Here is a 16,492-nt window from a genome sequence, read left to right as displayed (position 1 = left end):
GACCGTGTAGTGACCTCTTCTTCAAGGGCGCCAGGGTCAGGCAGGATGCCCAAACTGCTCGGTTCCTGCCCATGTCCACCTTGCCCAGCCCCCTCCCTCTCAGGACTTGGGGTAGAGGGAGGATCAGGGCTGGTGGGGAGCAGCCGCACCCTGATGCTGCTCTGAGATCCCTGCTGGAAGGCAGGGGTGGGCAGGGCAGGGGGAGTGGGAGGGGAGCACCCTGCGTTATAATCATAATTACCACACGCTGGATCCTATCGCATGGTTCCAGAGCTGCTCTTTCCCATCCCATGGACACACCTCTCCCAGTCCAGGAAACCCAGGGAAACAGGCATGGCTGGGGAAGCAGTCCCTGCATCTCCCTCAGCTTTCCCATTGAAGTATACCCGGGTCCCTGCCACAGTGCTGCTGGTCCAGAAGCCACCCCGGCCTCAGCCACACAGGGCGGGTGGAGGCCAGGCTCCACAGGTGGTATGGGGGCCAGGAAGGACCGTCATACTGTCATGGCCCCTGTACACAGCACGGGCGGCCTTGGGGGAGGGGGTTCTTTCTCTCCCTCCCTCCACATGCCCCCACCCCACTCCCCGAGCTGTGATCCACTGTCTCAGGGCCTTGCTGGGGGGCAGGGACACGTGCTCATACTCAGGCCTCTGCATCCCTTATCTAGGGGGAAGCCCGTGGAAGGCAGGTTCCAGGGTACAGGCTGCAAAGAAAGCTGGCCAGGGAGGATTCCCAGAGCAGCACCCCGTCTCATCAAGCCCCATTCCCCTCATGCCTCCTCCCACCCCACTCCCACCCACATTCCAGCCCAAGAATGGGAGCAATTCACGCCACGGTGGCATCCTCAGCACGAACGCGTGCCTGCCTGCATCCATTCACCTGGCACGAGGGTGCGCCACTTGGTGCCAGTCCAGGGAGGGGACAGGGGCCCTCGGGGAGCCCTGGGTGAGCAGAGACAGAGATGCGAACTGTGCCTCGTGGTGCACTCCCTGGTGAATATGCGGCCCCCGCGTCCATCCTTGGCCGTGGGCACAGGTGCGGGTGCTCGCTACCTGTGCGTGTCCCAGCACCCGCCTGTGGCCCCGCTGGCCTGTGGCAGCCACACACCTGAACTAAACCGGTTGGAGTGGGTTGTGCTGAAAGTTTTGTTTGTGTCAATGGGCCTTAGAGGTGAGTCAGGCAGGGCCAGGGTGGGGTGGGGTGGGGGGAGGAAGAGTGAGAGTGAGGGTCAGACCAGTGGGCGGCCGGTGGGAAGGGCTGGGTGTTGGGAGGGTGGGTTGGGGGCAGCCGGGCAAGCTCCTGTGTGAGTAACGTCCTGTTTGTCTGTGGTGAGATCCCAGGTCAGAGGAGGGACACGGCTTTGGGAGAGACAAGAGCACTAGCAAATCAGGGTGGAAGCAGCTGGCATGTGGGCGCGGACAGGCCGTCTGCAGCCCTTCCTGTCCAGCGCTGCTTCTCCTCATCTGCTTGTTGCCTTGGCTTCTGCACTTTGAACAGACCCGGCTGGGGTGCCGCCTGATACCGTGGTGGGAGACTAGGGGTATGGGACTTCCTTCCGTCCCCTAGGGGGCGCTGGCACCCACTGAGGGGCGGGGAGGGACCCCATACAGGACACGGGATCCCAGCATCTCTTCCTCCGCTGAAAACACCTGTCCTCCCTTCAGGCTGGGGCGTCACTGTGCACGATGTCTAGATGATGTCCTGTTTCCCACGGGATTCCATGTGCTGCGCAGCCTGTCCTGCAGATGCCTCGATCTCATTTCCAGCCCCATCCTGTGACAACCACGGTTCCTGGTCACTTAACAGCATTCATCAGAGCTGTGGGGTGGAATCTGCATGACCCTGAAGGGCCCTGGAGCCAGGCAGAATGGCCTGGGCAGCAGGAGGCGCTGGACCAGACGCACAGGGCTCTGCTTCTCAGCCCAGGGGTGCTCTGTAAACAGTGTCACGAAGGTCAGGGACCAGGGAGTGGATGCAGAGGCAGGTGCCTTTATTCTTTGGTCCTGGTCTCAGGCCGGGCTCATGCTTTAGGAGGCTCTAGAGAGAGGTCCTGGCTGGTCCCGGGCAAGAGTAGGAGCCCTCATGGAATCAGAGTCTCCCAAGTGGTGGCAGCAGATCCTGTGAGGGACCCCAGGCTGTGCTCCCTGCAACCCGACTCCCTCCCCAAGGGGCTGTCCTCGGCTCACTCCAGGCCCTGCACCTTCTCAGCTGGAGGCAGCACGAATGGCTCCTCTCCCAACCAAAGATGGCTCTTCTGGCCCTCATCCGCAGCTCCGCAGCTCCACCCGCCCCCCCCCCCCCCCCCCCCCCCGCTGCAATCTAGCTTCACCCCCGCACCAGCCCTGGGGTTGGTGGGGCAGCTGCAGAGCAGAACAGGTCACTGCAAGGTAAGGAGAGTGACCCCCCTGCTCCCAATCCTAGGACAGTGACAGATCGGAACCTAGCTGTTGGGAGGTCAGCTGGCCACAAGCCTCAGGGAGAAGACTGGCTTTCAGACTTCAGCCGAAGACATGAGAAGTTATGGGTTTGTTAGACTTTCTCATGAACTAGGAAACAGGGCCCTCCATGTCGGACTCCAGCGAAGCGATAGCTGCGGGCGCAGAGGCTTTCTCCCGTACGACGGAGCCTTGGGCTTAAGGTGCACATGGGGTGCAGGTCCCGGCAACCCTCTCGGTTCTCTGGCTGTGCCTCCCTGAACACCGGGCCCGCGCCGCCTTCTCCGACTGATGCAGGAGAGTCAGGGTGGGCAAACCCCGGCTGTGCTGCCAGACCACTGGCCCACTCTGGCCACCTCCGTGGCTTGGACCGCGTGGGCCACCCAGGTGTAGAAACCAGAGGCAAAAGCGGCAGCGCTCAGCGCTCGCCCCGCGTACAGCCCAGCTCTGGGGACGCAGATCCAGCTTCGGGCCCGCCCCGCCCCGCAGGAGGGGTCTCTGTCTGCCCTGCCGGCCGTGGCGGAAACCATCCGCTTGCATCTGGGACCCTTCATTCCTCGCTGGGTCCCGGGGGCACAGGGAGGAGCCGTCCACGGGCCAGGCTTGAACAGGAAGACACAAGGTGGGCAGCAATCGTTCTTCGCTCCGCCCCTACTTGGCCCGAGCGCAGCTCACCGGAGCGACTCATGCCTTTGATCCCAGGTCTAGGGGCCCTCGCCCCTGTGTCCTAGTGTTGTGGGAACCGCGAGCCCCAGAGCCCGGGCTCTGCTGCCTCCCAGCGGCCAGGCGGAGCACCAAGGTAGGGCTGCTGCGGAGAAATGAACACCCTGAGTCTGCGGCTGTAAGGCCAGGCGCCCCTCCTGCCCCCGGGAGCCCAACACGACCCCTCCTGTCCCGTCGGCACCTAGCTCGCCGCTTAGGGACGCGGTCCTCCCAAGATTCCTCTGCCTCGCGCCGCTGCAGGGAACCGGCTTCCAAGACTTTCATTCACCTCGCACAGCTCCTACGGCCACCGTAACCCACGCTGCCCGTGCTCCCATCGCCACGGCAATCGGCGCTTTGCGACCATCGGTTTGCAGCGTGGTCGCGCTGCAGCGCCGGTTGCTGGGCGACGGCGGAGGGAGCGAAGCCGGAGGCGTCTGCGGCTCCAGGACCCTGTGGAGGGTGCCTCGCAGCCCCCTGCACCCCGGGCTATGGCGACGGCGTACCCGGGCAGGGCGGGGGGCTCGCGCTGGACTTGGCGCCCGGTGGCCCGGGACGCGCTGCTGGCGCGGGCCTTCCACTCGTGCACTGAGCTGCGGGGCCGGCTCTATATGGTGGGGGGCCTCCTGAGCGGCGGGGCTACTGAGCCGAGCGGCGACACCGTGGTCTTGGACGTGGTGGGGGGCCTGGCCGTGAGGGAGGGGGTGCGGGGCGGCCCGAGGCGCAGCCACCACGACGCAGCGGCGCTGTGCGGGCGCTGGCTGTGCGCTGTGGGCGGCTGGGATGGGGTGCGCCGCCTGGCCTCGGTGGCTGCGCTGGACACGGAGCGTGGGGAATGGGAAGCGTGGACCGCGGAGCCCAGCAGCCGCCCCCCCGCCGGCCTCAGCGGCCACACCTGCACCCGCCTCTCGGACCGCGAGCTGAGGGTGGCTGGCCGGGAGGGCGGGACGCGCACTCAGCGCCGCTACGGCAGCATCTACTCGCTGAGGCTCGACCCCAGTGCCCGCACCTATTGGTATGCCCCCCATCCCGCGTCCCCCTCCTCCCTGGGGATGGCCGAGCTCTCCTGCTACCGTCGCGTCCCTGCCTGCTTTCTACCCTTGGCTAAGGGGTGGGAACCGGGTAGGACAGCGCCCAGTTTCTGGAACCCCGACTCAACCTGACTGGTGTGCGCCCGCAGCTACACGGAGGAAAGCTGCCGCTCGGCCTCCCGATCTGGGCACTGCGCCGCCCTCCTCCCGACCCCGGGGCCCCGCCCAGGCCACCAGCTCCTGCTCTTTGGGGGATGCAGCTCAGCTGACCCAGAAGTAGCTGGGCAGTGGGGTCGCGGGAAGATTAAGGTACTGTTCACACCTTGCTCAGGCGGAAGGCGGTTAAAAGTGGGACGCTCAAATCCCTCCAGTCCCTCCTTTCTCCCCCCAGGAGGAGCCGTCCGAGGCCCCTCGTTTGATGGCACAGCTGGGAAAGCTTGTGAGCAGCGGGCAGGGGTCCCCGCAGGGGCCCCGGGGACTTCGTTATCACTCCTGTTCCGTGGTCGGGCCCTTTGCTGTGCTATTCGGTGGAGAAACTCTGACCAGAGCCAGAGACACCGTCTGCAATGACCTCTATGTCTACGATGCCCGTGAGAGCCAGCCTTGCGGCTGAGGACTGAGTGGGGAGCCCAGGGAGACCCGAGGCCGTAGAAGAAAGCGGGTAGTCACGGGGTGGGGAGGAGGAAGAATTAGTTGACAAGTTTGAGGAATACACAGATTATTTAGTTTTGCAGAGGCCAACAATCAAGTGAGGAGGGAAAACAGGGACAAACCTACGGTCTGGTTAAGAGCCCCAGTGCCCAGCCCAGTCTCTCTCAACAGGCACTTCCCCTGCTCTGTGGTTCCGCTTCCCCTGTGCCGACCGGGCGCTGAAGCGCGTGGGCCACCGGACCTGCCTTTGTAACGACCAGCTGTACCTGGTGGGCGGTTTCGGTGAGGATGGCAGGACAGCCAGCCCGCAGGTCTGCACCCTGGACCTCTACCTCTAAGGAACTGTGGCGCCAGGGCGCACGGTCAGGCCTCACAGTGTTATTACTAGAGCTGCCTGCCTCACATCAAATGTTTATTAAATTTCAACCTAAGAGTCAGAGTCTGTGTCTGAGTCTCTGGGGTTGGGAAGCGAAAAGCAGACACCTGTGAATGCAAGGGAAAGGAGTGTGGGTTTCCTCTGAGGCTGGAGCCACAGCCTCACACCAGTGCTTCCCCTGCCCCAGCGAACCCCGCCCCTCGCAGTGGGAGAAGGTTCCAGGCTAGAGCTCAGCATTCTGACCAAAACATTTAATTAACAAAAAAATATTACAATAGCAGAGAAAGTAATAACAACAAAGAGAAATCAGAAGGAAGGGGAGTCAGGGCAGGAAAACACGCAAAGGCCTTGGTCCCTAGGAAACCAGCACCCCTGCAGAGCTGGCCTTGGCCCCCGCCCCCTCTGCGTCTTCCTGGGCTGGCTTCTCCTCTTCCCCCATGAGACGGATGTTGTGCTTTTCCCGGAATTCATTTAGTTCTTTTCCCTTTGCCTGAAGCTGCTGGGTCAGGGTCTCGATGATCTTCTGTATCTGGAGGGCAAGCAGCAGACATGATCACATCATGTCCCACCTGGGGGAGAGCGGCTGGGGGAGTGGGGAAGAGGTGACACCTCTGACCCCTGACCCCAGCCTAACCTGGCAGCGGAGCCCACACGCTTGTGGTGACTCCCGTTACTCCCTTCTCAACCGCGATGGTTCAGGAACCTTAGTGCATATGAGAATTACCTGGGCTGCTGTTTTTTTTTTTTTAAAGATTACTTATTTATTTATTTTTAGAGAGAGAAGGTGAGGGAGGAGGAGAGGGAGAGAACACCCGCCATTGGCCACACACCCCCAGCAGGGGTCCTGGCCTGTAACACAGGCATGTGCTCTTACCAAGAAACGAACCAGCGACCTTTTGGTTCACAGGCCAGTGCTCAGTCCACTGAGCCACACCAGCCAGGGCTGGGCTGCTTGTGTTTAAAATGCCTCTTCACTGGCCCCACTTCTAAAGGCTACACATCAGAAGGGGGTGGACAAGCCGCATGTCAAACCAGTCCTCCCGGTGATGTAGGGGCAGGTGTCTGTGGGCTCCACCACGGGAAACCCTGCCCTCAGCGCCTTGCTTCCTGGCACCCCAGCGGTCGGCTCCCATGGGAAGAGGCACACCGCCGCCTCCCAGCCCTCTGGTCTGGGAGCTGGGCCCTGTGCAGCTACAGGGCACAGCCCGCAACATGAGCTCTGACTCAGGCTTTCCCCCGCCTGGCCTCTCCCTTGTCCCCTCATTGCCCAGCTCTCTCCTCAGGGGCCCTTGCTCACCTGCTCCTTGTTGTTCTCCAGGGCAGGCAGCACCTCTTTGACAGTGCGCTCCACCAGCACCCCTCCAACCATGCGGAAGCATTTGCGGGTTTCATCTACCTCCTTCAGGGTGTCAATCACCAGGCTGGGGCAAGACGATGGGGCAGGGTCTCAGAATGAAGGCCCGTGCCATGCAGCCCCGCCCCACAAAAGGGCCGTCCAACTCCCTACCATCAGCACCTCCAGATGCCTCACCTGTGCTCATTCAGTTCCATCTCCAGCTCGGCCGCCTTGGACGCTAGGCCCCGCTGTTCCTGCCGAAGGCGGTTGAAGCCAGCAATCACCTAAGGGGAGAGACACAGGGAGGGAACACACCATGGAAGTGACATAGGGTCAAGACACAGCACAGGACCTTTACAGAGCTGCAGTGGGGGCACCTGCCCAGGAAAAGGAGGGGACCATGTTTGCAATTCCTACTTAGGTCTGCCTGGAATGCCACGCACCAAATACTGCCTGAGTGCCTGTGCTGGGTGAGACCCCTGCTGGCCCACCTGCAGTACCCGCTGGTGAAGAGCTGGCATCTGCAACACAGGGATGGGGTGAAAAGCCACAGGCGCTCTGACAGAGGAGGGGGAGGCCCAGGCCTTGGTATTTCTAGAAAGGTCTCTCATGTAATTCTACAGTCAGAGAGCTAGTGGATTAAGCTGGAGCCTCCGCTTTCTCCCCTGAGGAATGCAGATGGTGGTGCCTACTCCCTAGAGCTTGCAGGCAAGGGGGTCAGGAAAGGCTTTGTGATGACTGCCCCTGCCTGGGTCTGCCCAGCAGCCAGCCCCCTGGCGGACTGCCCCGTAACACAGGGGTTCTTGCAGGGCTACCACTCGCAGGGCCCTTGCTCCCGACCACAGGAATGGCGACCTTTTCTATGCCCGAGTCTGCCCAGAGAAGTTTGATTTTGGGTGGAGAGGCACAGGGACAGAAGTCAGTTGGAGCTAAGACACCTGGTTGTCCTTTGTGTGAACTAGTTATCTGACCTTTCTTTTCAGGGTTCAACTGTGCAGACTACCCACCACCCTACAGCAATCCTTAACAAAGAAGAAAAGCGAAGCTGCCCACAGACGCCTTCTGCAGCCTGCACACCCTACAGGGTGGAGCTCCCTGCGGGCTGCTGCCCAACTGCAGCCTGGGGGGCCAGAAATCGGGGAAGGGTGGGGGCTGAAAAGAGCACAAGAAACATCCCATGCTGAGACAACCGTACTCGAATAACATTAAAAAAGTAAAAATACATGAAAAAAAGAAACACCACATGTAAAGGCTCAGAGACGTGACTGCTATGGCCCCTTGCTCCCCAGACAGGGAGGAGAGCAGCAGAGCTGTGCGAACCAGACCCGGCGCTAGCAGCACCTCCCTCAGCACCGCCCGGCGCAGCGCTCTGGGGGCTGTGTCTGGAAGGCAGGGCACGCTGCTAGGGACGATGGTGGGTGCGGGTGGGGTGTTGGCAGCAACAGGTATCACATTTTGTCTCTGCCACTTACGGGCTCAGGACCTTGGACAGACGTCTAACAGGACGGTTCTCAACTCTGGCTGCAGGTCGAGCCACCGGCAGAGCATTGCAAAAACATGGACACCAGAGCCTCAAACTGCTGCAAAGTCACTGGGGGTGAGGCCCAGGCCTTGGCATTTCTAGAAAGACGTCACATGTCATTCTGTAGTCGGAGAGCCGAGGTGCCTACTTCCTGAAGCTTCTCTGTCATGTGGACCAATGGTGTGTGGATGGCTCTGCAGGCAGCAGTGCGGACCGTGGCCTCCCCTCCACTCCCTGCCTCAGACGCTCCCGACCAGCTGAGAGCAGGGGCCGAGCACTCACACCAATGTCTGAGTCTCACTCTCTTGGACCCTCTCCAGTCTCAGGACACCCAGGGGCCTAAGCCCTCCTCTCTGTGAGGGTCCCCACCGTCACCTCCCTCTGCAAGCTCGCACACAGTGATATCACCCCACGGCTGACATGTGCACCCCACCTCCCTTCCACTTAATGGCCTCAGGAGCCTGGTGTCCCCCACCAGGGCTCACTGCCCTCTCCACCCCGCCCTTTCCTCTCCATCTACTTTGGCCATTCGTGCCAATGATGGAGACCAGCTCCCCCACAGGCGGCTCCCTTCCTGGCACTGCCAGCGTCCCCACTCACACAAGCGGCCTCTCCACGGTCAACATCGTTCCATCCAAGAAGATCCCACAACAAAACCAGGTTCTAGAGGTTCCCGCAGCACCCAAACGACACTCTGCTGGGTGCATGGCTGTTAGATTCATCAATGGAATCAGCTCACCAGTAAGTGTCTAAAATCTCTGAGGCCTGATCTTTTTGTGCTAAATTAGTATGAATCTACTCTTTAACGAAAGTCAAAAAAGTTTTTTAATGTTCTTCAACCATTCTTGCTAATTAACAACTCCTATTTCCTCTTGGTCCAGTTTACAAACTATTAATCAAATACCAAACTAAAATTAATCTATTTAAATGTATGAGTTACCCACAGTTATTATGGAAAATTTCAGCCACTGGTGCACCTAAAGGAAACAAAATCTCTTAGCAGCTAACTGCAACTTCACTCTAACGTAAATGCAAAATAGGCCGACCCTGCGCTGCACGCGGCCCACGGGCTGGACACCCCTGTCACAGTGCAAAATGATGACCACACTACAGTCAACAAACGCACCTGTCACTCTACATAGCCGTCTATTTCATTTTGGGGGCAAGAACATTCGCCATCTCCTCTCTCAGCGACTCCCTCGCACACAGTGCAGGGCTGTGAACCGGTCACATCCCAGAGCTCCCTCGCCTCACACCCGCAAGCCAGTTCCCATCAACCACCTCCACTCCCCCCGCCTGCCCCCCCCACACTCCCCGTTTCCAAGTCAGGTGTCTGCAGATCCACACATAAGCGAGATCACACTACACTTGTCTTTCTGCGACTTATTCTCACTTAACGTGGCATCCTCGAGGTCTGTCCACGCTGTTGCAAACAGCAGAATGCCTTTCTTTTTCCATGGCGAGGTGTATCTTCCCCTCTGCAGGTGTGCTTTCTCTATCGACCCACCTGCAGGACGCGGCTTTCTTGTGTTTAAGGGCTACACTGTTTATACTCTATTCATACATTTCTTTAGAACGAACTGTTCCTCTGTTAGGTTTAAGATTGTTTCTAGTACTTCAGGAATAAATAGCATGATTTTAGATACATGAACAAAAAACAAAACTTTCGCAGCCCTGGGGGGACTTCTGGTCAGGACAGCAGTGCAGGCAGACACAGCGTGCCTCTTCGCACAACCCCATCACAATCACAACGAAAACACAGAGCGGCCGCCACTCTGAACCACCCTCTAGACTGCTGGGGGGCGCAGACCCAACAGGCTGCTCCCTCACCCACGCACAGTGGATGAAAACTTGGGAGGGATACCTCAGGAGCAAGGAGTCCCAAACCCACGCCAGGCCCCCCAGTCCAGGGTTCCAGTGCCAAGAAGGTAAGTCCCCACAACTGCTGGCTGCAAAAACCAGCAGGGACTGAGTCAGTGGAAGAAACTCCTGGAGCCCAATCAGTTCCTCTTAAAGACTCACCTACTCAGACTCATGCCCTCTGAGCTCCAGCAACGGGATGGCAGCTTGAAGGGCACCAGTGGCATACTGGGAGAAACTGGGGTGTCTGGCATCAAGGTGAGCAGAGGACATTGTCCCTTTCCTAAACCCTTCCCCCACAGACCTGGTAGACTGGTGCCACATCTGAGACTCCCACAACCTAACACTGTTAGACATGCCTTGGAGATCTCCAGAGACTCTGCCCCACCCAACTTATAGGCCCACCCAAGCTGTTTCTCCATAGGAATGGCTGGTCTTGGCTCATGCTGCACAACTTCCTATATCCTCTCAAACAAGCAGCAGCTGGCCTCAGTGAGCCCCAGTCCTGGCACCAGCAGCAGCCAGCCTAGATTCACAGCTCTGCTTCTCCTGGGAATGTCCAAGTCCAGCACAAGTAGCAGCCACCTCAGATTGCTTTAAGCTCAGGCAGGGTGGCCCCAGGCAAAACACAGGTGGGGGCTGACCTTGGCCTGCACTACCCGGGAAACCCCAGGGCCAGTGCACCCAGTGGACAGCTACAGACCATGTCGGAGCACCAGCACCCTGCCCCTGCACAGCTGATCCTCCACGGAGAGTGGAGACTGGTGGTCAGTGGTCATAGCCACTCCTTGAAGCTAACTGGCCTGGGTAAATCCCTCTCATTGATCTGCCAACAGCAACCAAGGCTCAACCACAAGAGGAGGGTGTACTCGGCCCACACAGAGGGCAAACCTCGAGTACCCAGCTTGGTTGATAGGGGAGGCTGTGCCACTGGACCCCACAGGACACCTACTGCATTAGGCCATACTACCAAGACCTAGAGTCATAGCAGCTCTACCTAATACATAGAAACAAACACAGGGAGGCTGCCAAAATGAGGAGACAAAGAAATGTGGCCCAAATGAAAGAAAAGATCGTAATTCCAGAAAAAGAGCTAAACAAAATGGAGATAAGCAACCAATCAGACGCAGAGTTCAAAATGCTGGTGATCAAGATGCTCCAGGAACTCAGCGAGGACCTCAGCAGCAGAAAGAAGACCCTGTCAGAAACAAAAGATACACTAATTGAAATAAAGAACAGTTTGCAGGGAAACAACAGTAGAGTGTATGAAGCCGAGAATCAAATCAATGACATAAAACAGAAGGAAGCAAAAAACAACCAATCAGAACAAGAAGAAAAGAGAACCGCCCCCCCCCAAAATGAGGATAGTATAAGCAGCCTCTGGGACAACCACAAGAGGTCCAACATTCCCATCATAGGGGTGCCAGAAGGAGAAGAGAAAGAGCAAGAAGCTGGAAACCTATTTGACAAAATAATGAAAGAAAAATTCCCTAATTTGGTGAAAGAAATAGACACGCAAGTCCAGGAAGTACAGAGAGTCCCAAACAAGATGGATGCAAAGGGGCCCACGCCGAGACACATCATAATGAAAACGCCAAAGTTTAAAGGTAAAGAGAGACTCTTAAAAGCAGGAAGAGGAAAGCAGACAGTTACCCACAGGGCAGTCCCTGTAGGGCTGTCAGCTGGTTTCTCAAAGAGACTCTGCAGCTCGAAGGGGTTGGCAAGAAACAGTCAAGTCCCGAAAAGCAAGGACCTACAGCCAAGACTGCTCCACCCAGCAAAGCTTTCACTTAGCATCGAAGGGCAGAAAAAGAGCTTCCCAGACAAGAAAATTTTAAAGGAGTCCATCATTACCAAACCATTATTATATGAAATATTAAAGGGACTTATTTAAGGAAGATCAAAACTATAAACAATAAAATGGAAATAAATACACACCTATCAACAACTGAATGAAAAAAATAACCTAAGCAAACAAGAACAGAGACTCACAGAATCATAGATGCGGAGAGCATTTTGATGGCTGCCACATGGGAGAAGGGTGTGGGGGAAGGGGTGAGAGGTGAGGGGATTACGAAGTACAAAGAGGGCCCTGGCTGGTGTGGCTCAGTGGACGGAGCACCGGCCTGCAACCCAAAAGGTCACTGGTTTGATTGCCAGTCAGGGCACACACCTGGGTTGCCAGTCAGGTCCCCAGCTGGGGGTGTGTGAGAGGCAACCACACACTGATGTTTCTCTCCCTCTCTTTCTCCCTCCCTTCTAAATGTAAATAAATACAATCTAAATACATAAATGAAGAAACCTTTAAAAAAAAGAAGCACAAATAGGTAGTTACAGAATAACCATGGGGATGTGAAGTACAGTGTAGGAAACGGCGCAGCCAAAGAACGTACACACTCAATCTGTGGACGTGAGCAATGGTGGGGGCAGTGCCTGAGGGAGTGGGGGTGCTGGGTGGAGGGGGCCAAAGGGGGAGAAACAGGACAACTGTAATAGCATAATCCATAAAATACAATTAAAAAACTTTTTACAGCCATTTCTTGAATCGTACTGCCAAAAGTAAGACGAATGAGTCAAAAGGGCGGTGACGTGACGCAGCCCCCCGCACACTGCTGTCCAGCTCCCCCGAGGCGGCCACATGAATCTACGGTGCTACCAGCACTGTTACGGTTATACCTGTTTCCCCAGAGGTCTAACGGTGCTTCTGTCATTTCAACTTACGATTTTTAGAGTGGGAAGAGATCTTAACCCCAGACTATCCACACCCACTGGATCTCACCTGCCAAACACGCGCAATCCATGCACTTCCGTCCATGTGCCCTCCCACGGGCTCCTGCTGCCCCCCAGCCACCCGCCCCCAGTTCTGCACTGCCTCCAGGTGTGCCCCTCAACCCACTGCCCACACTGCAGCACAACTGACCTAGAACTCAAATCTCACCACATTACTCCTATACCGAAACCTTCAATGGCTCCCACTGCTCACATCAGGACAAACCCCAAACTCCAAATAGCAGAAAGAAGTCCCATGAAGACCTGGTCCCTGCTGACCTCTCCCAATCTGCCCGGCATATAGCAGATCGTCAATAAACAGCAGCTGCTATTATTACAGAACATCTCACCTAAGTGCCCTGTGGATACCTTAAACTCAGGTCTTTCAGAGCTGAGCTGATCCTCCTTTACCCCATTTTAAACGGTGCCTCTCCCTGTCTCCCCTACTTCTGCGAAGGACACTGCTCTAGCCCTCCAGGTAGAAAACCCTGCTTCCACTTTGGACACACTCTTTCCAGTCAACTGCTGAATCTAATGCACCCACCTCAGCGATTTTCTCAGGCTCACTGACACCCCCTGGTTCGGGCCTCACCACTTCTTGTCTCAACCACGGCCAGTCTTCCAAACCGTCTCCCCATTTTTGGACTCCCCACATCCATCCCATACACTCGTATCATTTTAACTTTCCTAACACTTGATGACACAGAAAAATGTTCATGATATGTTATTAGGCTTGAAAAGCAGATTACAAAACAGTATATATTGTATAATACTAATTTTATAAAATACATAAATATGTAAAACACACATTTCCTCCCCTTTCATCTACACACACACATACAAACCCATTAAGTGTCTGCATACTCTCAGATATACTCCAAAACAGTAAGAACAGTTCTCTCCTGATAGCAAGATCATGGGTAATTTATTTCTTATTTTGTTCCTCTTCCTGAGTTTTCTACATTTTCCACAATGCACATATTTTACACTGTAACAGAAAACAAATCAACAGTATAACACATCCTTCTGTGACTCCCTCACTGTTTACAATAAAAAGTCCCAAATTTGCCCTGGTTGGTGTGGCTCGGCCGGAGCTTCATCCTATAAACCAAAAGGTTGCACGTTTGATTCCTGATAAGGCCAAGAGCCTGGGTTGCAGGTTCCATCCCCAGTCAGGGCACATGTGAGAGTCAACCAATCAATGTTCCTCGCCCCCTCTCTCTCCCTCCCTCCCCCTATCTCTAAAATCAGTAAGCATGTCCTCTGATGAGGACTTAAAAAAAAAAAGAAGTCCCATAATCTTTGCTGTGTGAAGATTCAATTTACTTTCAGGACCTCTTTCTAACGCACACCTCATGATTTCATGAAACAGTCACTGCACTCCATGCCCACCTAGGCCTTCCCAGCTCTCCCTTCTCACCCTGGTTCCACTGCCCCAGCTCTCCGGCTCAGCTCCCGCCTCCCTGATGTGATCACGGGTAAGTGGGAAAAACAGGCCTGACTGCCAGGTCCCTCAGGGAGAAGCCCTGGTCTTCTAGGTGCTTTGGGTAAGTTAACCGAAGCCTCCAAGCTCAGCTGTCATTATTCACCGAAGGACATTACACCCTACTTCAAGTGACAGTAATTAGGTGACAGAAGATAAGCAAGTCCAGTGCTCAGCACAATGTGTTAACGCTTCCATCTTGCTGTGACTCCAATCTGCAGCCACCATAAATCTTGCATTTTTCACCCAGTGATCTCCACGGTCTCAAAACTCAATGACCACAATTCCTCCGTCTCTTCTGAGGGATTCTCTTTCTCCACCACCATTTGCTTCTTTTTCCCCTTTTTGAACAAACCCCAGATGATTCCATCCATAACCATGGCTGAGTCTCCCATCCACAAACTCAGAATTTTGTAACCTACAGCTCCAACTCAGATTTCTTCCTGCAACTCAAGATTTATACATCTAAGCACCACTAAATGTCTCCACCGGGATGTCGCACAGGAAACCCAAACTTACAACCCTCCAATAAACTTATTTTCTACCCACCAACTTGTTCATCTTCCGGTAGTCCCGATGGCACCAGCATCCATCAAAGACAGAAACCTGAAGAACACTCTAGATTCCTCTTATCCCTTTTTCTTCACGTCCAAGTCTTGCAGTCCATTCCAAAACTTGTCTACCTACATCCCACACACATCGGCAGTTTCACGCCTGAGTGCTTTCAGACACACTGTTCCCTCTACCTAGAAAACCCTTCTCTTTCTTCTTTGTTTGAGTAACTTCTCTCATCCTTTAACTGCACTGAAGGAGCACTTCTTCTAGAGAACAAAACAACCAGCATTTATTAAACACACGCTGCATCCTGGTCGTTGCGCAAAACACTCTGCATGCATTGTCTTGTCTCATAATCACAACACAGTGATGAGCCAGGGACTGTTAAGTCTTTACAGGAGGGAAAGGGCAAGAGCAGTAGTAACTCCCGGGTGGTCACGGACAGTGAATAGTAGAAATGTGATCCTAACACACGGGTGTCTGACCCCAGAGCACTTCCTATGGTCATAGCCCCCTTACCTTACACAGCTTCCGTTTCCCACCTCCTCCCGCTCCAATCCCACAACCTCATGCTCCCTAGGGGTCCCTCCGCTACCTGCCACGAATAAGGGCCTGTGTGGGGCAGTCAATCTTACGACTTGGTTTGTCTTTTCTCAAACGAGTCTGTGAGCTAACTTTACAACAAGGTCTATTTCATTCTTCTGTTTCCCAGTACCCAGCAGAGTGTCTGGCACATGGCAGAACCTCAAAAAGCATTAGGTTCCTTTCCCTTCCCTCCCCCCTGGCGTCTGAAACTCTCTTCCCCCCTCCTCAAAATCCTACAGCACTTTATACCTCTTCTGCTTCACATTACCATTTTATATAACTTATCTTCCCTAAACAGACTACAGCTCTTTGATGGCAAGGAAGGGACAGTTTAAAAAACCCTCATGCAAATTCCATTGCCTGAGTAATTGTTCAACAAATAACTGGTAAAAGAATCTATAATTAAAAGAGCTATTGTTTAACTATTGTTTTCCTTCCTCTTATGTAGAGTTCTTTTCATCTCCGTTAAACACTAGCCAAGGTTAGCAAATCATGGTGCCCAAGCACAAAGGGCTTTCTGATTAATTTATAAAATATTTCCCGATGTTAGGCACTGGGAAATGCAAACTCGGATTAGAAAAGGGTTTCTGGTCTCTAAAGAAATTCAGTCGAATGATTCGAATGAATCAAAATAGTACGAAACGCAGGACTGATCCAGTGGGTGTGTCACGTGGCTCTGCAGTGACTACGACGGTCCACTTACTTTCAGGATCAGGTAGCCGACTCCACGGCCAGCCCCAGACTAATCCCCTGGGTTTCCTTACGCGCAGCCGTGCCCAGCCACGCCTGTCGAGGGGTGCGGAGAAGTAGGGAGAGCGTGGACCCATCTCCCATCAGACCTGGGAATCCACCCAGACCCTGAATCTCGGGGCTCCCTTCCTGGGGTCTCTCCCAGCACCCGAGGGGCGTGGCTTTCACGGCCCTCCGAGCCCCGCGGGCTTCTCCAGGACCCTGCCCGCCCCGTTGCCCACGCGAACGCGGGCCTGGAGAGAAAACCCGCGGCAGCTGCGGGCGCCCTCTCTGGACCCAGCGGGCTGCCCTCTGGCCCCTCTCCGTAGCTCACCTGCTCGGCCGACACCGCCCCCTTCCCCGCGCCGCTCCCGCTGCTCTTGGCGGTACGACCGCTGCTCTCCGCCATCTTCACCGCCTACCGGGCATCCGGCGCGTGGCGTTACGTCACTTCCGGC

The 16,492-nt window shown here is 55.6% G+C and overlaps 2 protein-coding genes across 3 annotated transcripts; one reads left to right on the top strand and one right to left on the bottom strand.

Moving 5' to 3' along the window:
• Nucleotides 1-2,926: 2,926 nt before the first annotated feature.
• On the top strand, nucleotides 2,927-5,245 carry KLHDC9 (kelch domain containing 9). Of its 2 annotated transcripts, XM_053915731.1 has the most exons (5): nucleotides 2,927-3,057; nucleotides 3,138-4,152; nucleotides 4,318-4,477; nucleotides 4,560-4,758; nucleotides 4,991-5,245. In XM_053915731.1, the coding sequence occupies exons 2-5, from the start codon at nucleotides 3,629-3,631 to the stop codon at nucleotides 5,155-5,157; spliced, it is 1,050 nt and encodes a 349-aa protein (XP_053771706.1). In that variant the 5' UTR covers nucleotides 2,927-3,057; nucleotides 3,138-3,628; the 3' UTR covers nucleotides 5,158-5,245. The 2 variants fall into 2 exon arrangements, with proteins under 2 accessions (XP_053771706.1, XP_024436251.3); XM_024580483.3 differs by having other exon boundaries at nucleotides 2,984-4,152.
• Nucleotides 5,246-5,431: 186 nt separating this feature from the next.
• Nucleotides 5,432-16,473, bottom strand: PFDN2 (prefoldin subunit 2). Its single transcript, XM_024554098.4, has 4 exons — nucleotides 16,369-16,473; nucleotides 6,727-6,815; nucleotides 6,493-6,616; nucleotides 5,432-5,724 (listed from the first exon to the last, which is right to left on the bottom strand). The coding sequence occupies exons 1-4, from the start codon at nucleotides 16,441-16,443 to the stop codon at nucleotides 5,551-5,553; spliced, it is 462 nt and encodes a 153-aa protein (XP_024409866.1). The 5' UTR covers nucleotides 16,444-16,473; the 3' UTR covers nucleotides 5,432-5,550.
• Nucleotides 16,474-16,492: the final 19 nt, after the last annotated feature.

This window comes from Desmodus rotundus, chromosome 12 (assembly GCF_022682495.2).
Source record: "Desmodus rotundus isolate HL8 chromosome 12, HLdesRot8A.1, whole genome shotgun sequence".
NCBI lineage: Eukaryota > Metazoa > Chordata > Mammalia > Chiroptera > Phyllostomidae > Desmodus > Desmodus rotundus.
This window is presented reverse-complemented; position numbering and strand designations above follow the sequence as displayed.

Coding starts and splice junctions, on each gene's coding strand:
- KLHDC9 (XM_053915731.1), top strand. CDS start 3,629: ATGGCGACGGCGTACCCGGGCAGGGCGGGGGGCTCGCGCTGGACTTGG. Junction 4,153..4,317: donor CCCAGTGCCCGCACCTATTG/GTATGCCCCCCA, acceptor GTGCGCCCGCAG/CTACACGGAGGAAAGCTGCC. Junction 4,759..4,990: donor CCTCTATGTCTACGATGCCC/GTGAGAGCCAGC, acceptor CTCTCTCAACAG/GCACTTCCCCTGCTCTGTGG.
- PFDN2 (XM_024554098.4), bottom strand. CDS start 16,443: ATGGCGGAGAGCAGCGGTCGTACCGCCAAGAGCAGCGGGAGCGGCGCG. Junction 6,816..16,368: donor GGGCGGTGTCGGCCGAGCAG/GTGAGCTACGGA, acceptor CTCTCCCCTTAG/GTGATTGCTGGCTTCAACCG. Junction 5,725..6,492: donor TGGAGAACAACAAGGAGCAG/GTGAGCAAGGGC, acceptor CTTGCCCTCCAG/ATACAGAAGATCATCGAGAC.